At 41.5% G+C, this 10,235-nt stretch overlaps 1 protein-coding gene across 1 annotated transcript; it reads left to right on the forward strand.

Annotated features, from left to right (window-relative positions):
• Positions 1 to 922: 922 nt before the first annotated feature.
• LOC115052357 (sodium/hydrogen exchanger 2-like) lies at positions 923 to 7,278 on the forward strand. The gene is made up of 13 exons (XM_029516430.1): positions 923 to 1,490; positions 1,653 to 1,978; positions 2,151 to 2,288; positions 2,991 to 3,241; positions 3,649 to 3,866; positions 3,979 to 4,178; positions 4,404 to 4,493; positions 4,566 to 4,636; positions 4,766 to 4,933; positions 5,380 to 5,485; positions 6,206 to 6,322; positions 6,410 to 6,497; positions 6,579 to 7,278. The coding sequence occupies exons 1-13, from the start codon at positions 1,172 to 1,174 to the stop codon at positions 7,016 to 7,018; spliced, it is 2,532 nt and encodes an 843-aa protein (XP_029372290.1). The 5' UTR covers positions 923 to 1,171; the 3' UTR covers positions 7,019 to 7,278.
• Positions 7,279 to 10,235: the final 2,957 nt, after the last annotated feature.

The following is a 10,235-nucleotide window of genomic DNA, read 5'->3' on the forward strand; positions in this document are numbered from 1 at the left end:
CCCCGGCTGCGTAACACGCCGGTTGCGTCATCACGTCGTCCTTTTTTTTTTTTCCTCTTTCTCCATACATTAGCCCTGTTATAGATGAAAATGAGCTCCCCTGACTACATCACACAATGCACAAACCGAGCGTCTCATAAAATTATACATATCCAACATATTTTGCCCGCATTCCCATCTGAATGAAAACGATCACAACGCTGGCAGCAAGTGCTCAACACAATGAAAGCTACACGGCACAATGCAATCCAAAACAAATGGTTTCAATCTGTTTAACTGCCTTGCGATCAAACCGTGCACCAATTGGGTAAAAGTGTGCATTGAAAACACAACAGTCATTTGACAAGCCACTCTTTCAATCTGCTTCCCGCCATTACTGACCAGTTTATTTCAACTACCCCACTCCAATACTCAGCTAATAAGTCGTTTGACCAATTTCAACCACTCTTTCAAATGTTGATAAAATGTTGAATGGTAAGTTTGTTAGACATATATCCAAAATATTGTATAGCCTTTATATTGTATTGTATATCCACCCATCCATCAAACTATTTGTAAGTTAAGGTGAATTCTCCTCAGCCATTTCTTGGACACAGCAATTGTTGCACTATAAAATTGCCCTCTGCCGTCATCATGTGGTATTGAAGTGATATTGCAGGCTGCAAAACTGCAGCTTCAATTTAGTACACTCCAAAATTAAACCTTAAACTTGCGTCTGTGTGATGTTCTTAAATCATATGAAATGGCTATCTGGTTTAAGACTGATTTGGCAAAACCAAAGCAGAAGGTGGATTTTTCTTGTACCAACAAGCAACAAGCCACTTGGGGCATGTAGCCTAAAGTGTCTCCACCCAGCAGGCATGACACAGGTGACAGGCAGGACAAGCAAAACCAGAATTGTGTTGTGCCACAATTCACATCTTTTTGACACTGTTTAGGAGGAGGTTTTTGTTTCTTTTACGATTAAAGAAGAAGTCTCTCTTCCCAACTGAAACAACATTTAATTTATCTGGACATGGACTGGAGTAAGGGAGTGAAATCTTTTTTCAGATTTTTAAATTACGAAAGCTTTCCATTTCCGACAGCCAGCAGCAGGGCGCACTTTAGAGATTTTTAAATGCTTTTTAGCTCACGCTGAGGTTTTGTTTTTTTTTTTGTTTTTTTTTGTCATATGTCTTGGAAATACTTGAGATCTCTGGAAATGGGGACTTTGGTTTTATCTGATGTCAGGACTAAAGGAGGAGTTTTTTTCATGCTCCTGCTCCTCTCTCTCTGCATCCTTGGTGGGAAATGTGAGCTTCAGGATGCAAAATCTCCAGAACCAGCCAACGTCCCTCCTGTCAAGCCTTTCCACAATGAAATCAATGAACCTCAGGCTTTCCCAGAACAGGAGAAAGCCAACCTCCCTGTATTTACAATGGACTACCCTCGGATTCAGGTCCCCTTTGAGTTTACTCTATGGATACTGTTGGCCTCCTTTGCAAAAATCGGTATGTTTAAACAAACCACGGTGTTTATGTATACAATGGCGCGTGAATAAACAGGGTTTGTATCAGGATTTATAATCAGAATTACTGTAGCAACATTACTCTGGATGACAGCGGCGTTAGTTTTGTGGAACAAGTCCAATTTTGTTCTTTTCTTCTCCTCAGGTTTCCACATCTACCATAAAATCACCATTTGGATCCCGGAGTCCTGTCTTCTCATTGCAATTGGCCTCATTGTTGGTGCCATTATGCACTCGGTCAAAGAGGAGCCTCCTGCTGTCCTCAACTCCAACGTCTTCTTCCTCTACATGCTCCCACCCATTGTGCTCGATAGCGGCTACTTCATGCCCACAAGGCCGTTCTTTGAAAACGTCGGCACAGTGCTGTGGTACTCTGTGGTGGGAACCCTGTGGAACAGTATCGGCATCGGACTTTCTCTTTTCACCATCTGCCAGTTTGAGGTGTTTGGAGTTCAAGATATCAACCTGCAGGTCAGTTACAGTCTCAGGAAGCACAGAGTGGTGTGATTTCTTGTGATTATAAGATCAATAGTCACATCTCTCTGCTGTTACTTCCAAAATTTGGCTTGGCAGCAGGGTCATCCATTATTAAAAAAGGAGCGATTGTTCTGCAGTGTTGTGTTGTACTCATTTCACTTTACAGGAGAACTTGCTGTTTGCCTCCATCATCTCGGCTGTGGACCCAGTGGCTGCTTTGAATGTGTTTGACGACATTGGAGTCAATGAGCAGATATACATAGTTATATTTGGAGAGGGACTCTTCAATGATGCTGTCACTGTGGTGAGTATAGGGGACGCATTTTATTTTATTCTTATGCAGGCCTAATAAAAGTCGCCTTATCGCTTAATGAGATTTGATTCATTTTGATAGAAATGTTGAAAATGAGATTTTTCCAATAAGGTTTCAGAGCTCTATTCTTTTTACCCTAGTTGGACATCAGAGATCACGATATTTGCATGAAATATAAATAACATAAATATGTCTGCATGCTCATAGTTGAGTCAGCATAATATGAGCAAATTATTAAATCCATATGCTGAGCATTTCTGAAGAAGCCTGCCCTGCCTGTGGGGATGACAGTTTGGCCTGGAAATTTTCCTCTCAGTCTAGTTTGTCCAGTTCCACATTGTTTAGTGGGAATGTCAGCCCGCCTTGGCTTTGGCTGAGTTTCACCTGAAAGGCAAGTTTCACACAACACTTCCTGGATTCACCTGCAAACTCTCAGCGAAGGACAGGACAAGTGTATTTCAAACATGCCACCTTTGACAGCCGTGCAACAGAAGTCAGATTGAGTAGCAGCTGAATCAAGAGGAGCATTTAAGCAATTCAACTTGCTTGACAACAACTACCCTAGTTGACACTGTCTTTGTGTGTAGCAATATGCAGTGAGTGTATCTGTATGAACAGCCTGCACGGTGCCTCGTTCTGCAGGACGTCTATATCTGATCTGATGTTACATCCTTCCTCTTGTCCTCCCCTCAGGTACTCTATAGCATGTTTGCCTTCTTGGCAGACCTGCCCATTGTTGAATCCACCGACGTGTTCCTGGGAGTGGCCCGTTTCTTCGTGGTGGGGGTCGGCGGCATCCTCTTTGGCCTTCTGTTTGGCTTCGTGGCTGCATTCACCACGCGCTTCACCCACAACGCCCGTCAGATTGAGCCCCTGTTCGTCTTCATGTACAGCTACCTGGCGTACCTGGTGGCCGAACTGTTCGCCATCTCCAGCGTCCTGGCGTACGTAAAGGCAACATCCAAATCAGTCCACACTCACAGTTGGGTGAGAAAATGCTGAATAGCCTCCATCTGCGAGGAAGTGATAGAAAAAGAATTCAAATCCTTCAGTTATGTAAAAGAAACAGTACCATTAAAAAATATTCTATCACAAGCAGGACATAAGCGCTCTAAGATAAATAAGAAAAGCTGATTACTGTTTCTCCTCGTTTCTAGACAATCATACAACTATTAATTATTTAACCAACACATATAGCTGACATGTATTTATTTTTGCAATATTTTTCACAAAAGTCCACACTAGATTAAAACAATCAACCTTTATAATGCCATAAGAGGGGAAGCTCCAACTTGAATTTAAACAAACCCAACAAGTTCAGTCAGACTTTTTGTTTTCTCCCTCCCTGCAGCATTATCACATGTGCCATAACCATGAAGTACTACGTAGAGGAGAATGTATCCCAGAGATCCTGCACCACCATTCGCCACGTGGTGAAGATGCTAGCAACCATCTCCGAGACTCTCATCTTCTTCTTCCTGGGCGTTATTACGATAACGACCGAACATGAGTGGAACTGGGCCTACATCCTGTTTACGCTTCTCTTCGCCTTCGTCTGGAGAGGACTGGGTGAGAGAATCAATTTCTTGGCAGTATTGCATCGGATTTCTTCTCCCCTCCCGTTTGATGTCCAAGACTTCCATCAATCAAACTAGTTTATCAGTCTTTTCCCTCCCTGCAGGCATTCTTGTGTTGACCCAGATCGTCAACCCGTTTCGTACCATCCAGTTCAATTTCAAAGATCAGTTCGGACTCGCCTACAGCGGTCTGCGAGGGGCAATCTGCTTCGCCCTGGTCTTCACCTTGCCTGATAACATCAACAGAAAGAACCTGTTTGTCACAGCTTCAATCGCCATTATCATATTCACTGTTTTCATACAGGTGGGACACCTTCACCTTGAATTATGATTCTATTGTATTTGTGGGGGAGATTTAAAGGGCCTTAAATTCATTCAGATTTTCCGCTACCTGAAGAAAGGAGTTGATAAATGAGAAATAGTGATGAGCCAAGTTTAAAGCTAAATATTTGCAATAATCATTTCTACAGTTGAGGCATCCGTCACTTTGACTCCTTCATAAAGAATAACTTAATTCTCCTTTTTCCAGGGCATCAGCATCCGTCCCATCATAGAGTATATAAATATCAGGAGGACCAACAAAGACTTGAACACCATTAATGTGGAGGTTCACACCAGGGTAAGTATCAGCTTCAGCAGTCACATCTTTCTCTCAATAACTTGAATTCTGATTTGTTTGTATTCTGTCCAGGTGATGGAGCATCTTATTTGTGGTGTTGAGGACCTGTGTGGCCAGTGGAGTCACTACTACTGGAAAGACAAGTAGGAGCTTCCTTATCGTCTCCCTGATTGTGCATCTTAATATGATTGGATTGAAATAGTAATCATCTTTTCCTGCAGACTCAAATCCTGATGTCCTAACAGCCTTTATTTATTTGTATCGGGTGTCAGGTTTAAGAAGTTCAACGATCGTATTTTGAGGCGTATCCTGCTTCGAGACAACAGGGCTGAGTCCAGTATAGTGTCTCTGTATAAGAGACTGGAGCTGCAGAATGCTATTGATTTGCTGGACACACCTTTGGGAGACGTCAGTGCAGCGCCATCTATTGTTTCTCTGCAGTAAGTCCCACTGTCTCATTTTTCAAGCCTGATTTATTAAATTAATTATGACCAAAAAAAAATAAATAAATTCTTCCTGCAAAGTGGAAATTTTTACTTGACAAATATTTTTCCTCCATTTAATATAAAGTTATAAATGTTAGTAGGTCAACTGTGCAACTGAAGGGCTTCACAACCAGGCGACCCAACAGCTTTACCATTAAATCGATATACACTTTGATGAACGGGGAAAACCTTCAAATTAAATACTATCTGCTCGCCAACAGACAGGATGAGTGCATCAGCTAATTGCATGAGACCTTTATACTAAAAGTAATTTGGCTCCAGCTGATGATGCTTTTTTTTTTAAAATTGTGACTACAAGCCATTAATGTCACTGGTAATAATGAAGCATTATACTTTTTTAGTGTCTAATTCACTGTTTATCTGCTCTCGCCTCCTATCAGTGACGAGATGATGGAGGCGTCTCGACCAAGGAGCAAGTTCCTGGCTGCTGACGTGAGGAAAATGCACGACATCCTGTCAAAGAACATGTACAAGATTCGGCAGAAGGTACAAACAGCGCTGCAACTGTTTATGTTGCGTTTCATTATTTCCTACTGTCCAAAAAAAGACCGGTTGTTTTTAAATGAGCTGAAACTGAAGTGAAGATTGATATTTTGGCAGCAGCAGTACTAAATGTAGTGAGCAAAAAATATTCTAAAGCCGAAATGAAAATGTATCTTTTGGAAGAAAAACGTAATCTAAAACGTAAAATTTAATGAAAGCAATACTTGCAGGAACAGTTTTGAAAGTTTGTTTTAATTCTTATCAGATTTTATAAAAGGATAATTATGACATGGATAAAAAACTATAGGACAAGACCGGCACTATTCAAATTTTTTCCTGTCATCAAATCTCTTAGCACTTACTGAATTCCCTCCCCTTCCCATTTACTCGTATTTGAAGTACATATATCATTGTAATTTTTTAAAATCTATGAAAGGACCTGTGCGTTCTTATTTTTAGAACTATAGTGCATTTGTAAGGGAATATTTGCGATATGGACGAATACACTTTGTTGCTCTGTTGAGTATTTTGAGATGCCGGGCCACAGTCTTTTTTGTAGTTTTTGGAAACAATGGCGCGGCACTCTATGGCTCAGAGGAATAAGACATATCAAACCCTGCAAATACACGACTTGTTTTTAGGATCTTTTGGTTGTTGTCATGGGATTTGCTGACAGTATGACAAACTTAAAAGGACCGTCAAATATGTCACAATGTTTTCCAGACGATGGCATACACCAACAAGTACACTCTGCCAGATGAAAGCCGAAACAGGGAGATTCTTATCCGGCGTCATGCAAGCATCAGACGAACCCTCCGAGCTGCAAGTTTCCGAGACACAGTGGGTTTTTGTTTTGGCGACAACAAAAAGATATTTTCCTTTTTTTTTTCCCCATATGCCTGACCTTCATTTTCCATCCTCCTCCAGCCTGCAGTAAATATCCCAAAGTCACAAAGATACTACTCCCTCCAGCCTAATGGAAGCCTGGAGTCTGCCCTAAGAAGACGAAGCTCTGGTGAGTTTGATTTGTCGTGTCTCCCAGTCACAAATAATTTACTTTTGGCAGAATCATATTCAAATGCTGGTGTTATATTAGGTGGCAGTGAGGTGGGCCATCTCTCAGGTCGTCTCCAGTCTTCTGGTGTGTCACCCCGCTCTTCTTCCCGCTCTCTGATTCCCATGACGAAGTTGAACACCATCAAGGAGTTCCAAAGTGCAGGGGTGCAGCCGGCCACTTCGGACCGCTCAGACTCTTCACCAGCAGGAGTACAGACTTCAAATGATAGGGACCCCGGAAATCCCGGCGGTTCAATCTTCAGAGGAGCGAGAGGACCAGTTCCGGCACCAAGGAGACGCAGCTCAGATCGGGCAGAAGGAGATGAAGACCCTGTACATCCAGGAGGAGGAGGGACGGAACAAGTTCGTCGTCCTCCGCTACCACCGCCTCATGTCTGGAAACCTGAAAACCAGGATCCCACAGCAAATGAGGCGGGAAATCCTCTACTTAGACACTCATCACAGGGACCTAAACGCTGAGGGAGATCATGATGAACAAAGAAGGACAGCTTGAAATGTTTTCAACCTGGTCAGCTGCTTTGGAGGACGAACAGAACAGAGAAACCAAAGAAACAAAATGAACTTCAAAACCGAAGCTACCGATCAGAGTTCAGTGTAAATTGTGTTTTGCTGGTTAAAAATAGCCTTGATATTACTCTCCTGTTCTCATAATTTTTTTGTGCTTTTCTTAACTTGCATTTTCTAAAATAAAACTGGCTTTAAGCCTTTTTTTTTTTTTTTTTTTTTGCTTTTAAGTCAATTGCCAGAGCTACAGACTTTTTGTAGAGCATGTACATATTTTGCAACCTAAAAAAAACCAAAAGACATGAATTTCTTTTGTTCTGTCAATTTAAAAACCAATTTAGTCAAGACTGTAGCATACAGTATGTTTTTTATTCTTTTTAAACACTGGTGTGTTTTTAGTGACTAAATCTTGGACTGTACGAAAAGAAACACAACATGTCAACTCGCTTCATCCTGTTGTTATATTTCCTGTGCGACGCGCCTTAACTCAGCATTAGCTCCACATGATCCCTGTAGCCATCAAGTAAAGATAGCACAATTATCCGCACTCCAAACCCAGTAACACAAAGAGATTGAGTGATTAACTCAGCTGTCAATCAAGCCCACACAAAGCAGGCTTCCTGGTTACTTCCATGGAGTAATATATGGATTTGCACCAAAAGGCCAATTCTGCTGTGTGGGGGGGTGGGGGTGGGGGGTTGCTATTGCTTATTTATATTTTACCACAACCTCCCATATCCTGTGAAACAGATGGCAGCACTAGTGGCTCAGCAGTGTCGAGTGCAACTGCAAGTTAAGCTCAGAGTTGGAGCCAATAACCCAATGAAGTCACTCACATGGGCTTCTACTGAAAGAGGAGAGATTAAAAATGTTTAATCTGAAAAGGCAACTGTCCAAACTGCTGTGATCAGGAAACAAAGGCCGAAAGCGCTTTTGGATTTCTTGATGTGAATTTGGCTGCAGAAGGAGTGTTTGAAGGAAAGAAATACACCAGCAAAAGAGGAAGAGCGCGTTTCGCATGTGCAGCTCACTCACTCACCAACTACAGTACCTTAACATCAAACAGTCAGCGACTTTGTATTTATATTTGCATATGAGGCGACAAACCATCATCCGGTCAGGGTCTAGTTTGGATTGACTTGACTTTTACGTCTAAAGACTTGAGGCTGCAGCTTCCTTTAGAATATCGATTAATAAGAATAATGATATATGGACATGTGGTAATATAAGACTACTGTCCTCCACCATTTAACCAATGCATTTGAAACCAGACAGAGGACACACAGGTACCAACAAACTCAGGGGAGGTTGTTTAGTGCTTTTTCTCTCTATTTTATCAGTCCATACAACTCTGTCATGGCTTTCCAGTGTCATCTTTCAGGGTTTACGTCTCAATATCTGTCTGGATGGAGAGCAGAAGCGATAAAATATCTCTTTTTCTGCACAGAGCTCTGATAATGTCGTTTCTGAAAGCTGCTCTGAAGAAACTGCATCCCACTTGAAATTCAGCGAATGAAAAGATGAGAAGAACCAGCAGCAAAGCTCCACTGAAACCGCATTTTGGAAACGACGACACACTGAAAATATCTAATCAGGTTCGGCATGATCAGAGGCACAGAGAGATGGAGCTGTTCAAATAAAAGATGATTATTTTGACAAATTTCCAACATTTCAAATAATTTTTCAGTCTGAAATTGAAACATTTAAATCACTTTGGCTTTGATAGAAACAATATTTCCAATCCATACTTGGAATGGCAGTTTTGCAAGACAGTTAATGGAAAAACTACAAAAAGAAAACAATCATAAAGACAACAAAACGGCGACAAGGAGACACACGGCAGAACAACAAAAATATAAAAAGGACAATAAGCAATACATCTGCATTGTTTTTTACCTTGGTGTCCTATTTTGGATGGGTGGCTGGCCACTTTCAGCAGGATAACGATCCCTACGATCAGAGCAACCACAACCTGTTCAAGGTGTTGATTTGCTTCCTAACTCCCCAAATCTCAATCCAATCCAGCATCTCTGGGATGAAGTCTGATCCATAGAGGCTCCACCTCTCAACTTCCAGGACTCAGTTTCACTGTTCCGGCAGCAAAAGGAAAACCTAGACATTGTTTGGCAAGTGCTCATAACATTATGGCTGATGTTTTGTTTTGTTTTGTCAAAAAAAAAAAAACCATTTGCGCCTTCGCGTGCTGTGTTTTCCCAAAAGAGAAATGTCGGAACACACCCCCCACAGCTGTTATAAATGTGTGTCAATATTAACTAATTAGGTGCTCCAGTCATAACTGTAAATCCTCCACACTGGCCATGAGGCTCATTACACATCACGCTGTGTTTGTTTTGATTACTCTGGGCTTTTCGCTTCTGGCGCGGCTGCTCTAATTAAAGATGTTCCACTGTGATTACTAACATTTCATCATTCACTGAAAATCACAACAGTATGAAATTAACATTTTTTTAAAATGGATAAACAGTAAACTTCTGATAAATTAACAAATTGGAATTAGAACTGCGGTGAAAACATAAAGACTAATTGAAGCAGGAGAGAGCTATTGAGTTAGTTTAGATTCAACGGTTTATCTACACATTACATTACATTTGGATCAGACTTGTTAAAGTTTGAAATCTACCCATTCATTCTTACCATTTGTCTTTATTTGATTAAAAAGAGAATGGGATGGCGCCATTTAAGGGATTCAGGATGCAAAAGAAAAGCTCAGTGGAATCTCAGTAAACATCTATATTATTTCAAATAATTTAGAGTTTCCAGCAGCAGAACAGGTTTTATTCTCACATCTACAGTCCACACAGAAATGTGACCTATGAGGCAGGTTATTTCCCATAAATACAGTCCGTTGTTAAGCAACATCTGTAGGTCATAGCAAATAGCAACAGAGCACTGCAAAATAAGATGACCTTCTGACCTTGTTTGCTGAATCTGCTAGTGTAGCTTGTCCTCCACCTCTTGCACCCTCTATATTTTCATGCCCCCTACCCGAACCAGGGTCTGTGTCCCATCCCTGCTTTTATCTCCACCTCTTCTATTTCTCCCCCCAACCCCAACCAGGGTCTGCGTCCCCACCCCGCTTTCCCTGGTGCAGCTGGTGAGAGGCCAGAGTAGTTGACGGTAGTGCTGTATGAGATAGTTGTCTTTGTGTGAG

This window comes from Echeneis naucrates, chromosome 2, assembly GCF_900963305.1.
Source record: "Echeneis naucrates chromosome 2, fEcheNa1.1, whole genome shotgun sequence".
NCBI lineage: Eukaryota > Metazoa > Chordata > Actinopteri > Carangiformes > Echeneidae > Echeneis > Echeneis naucrates.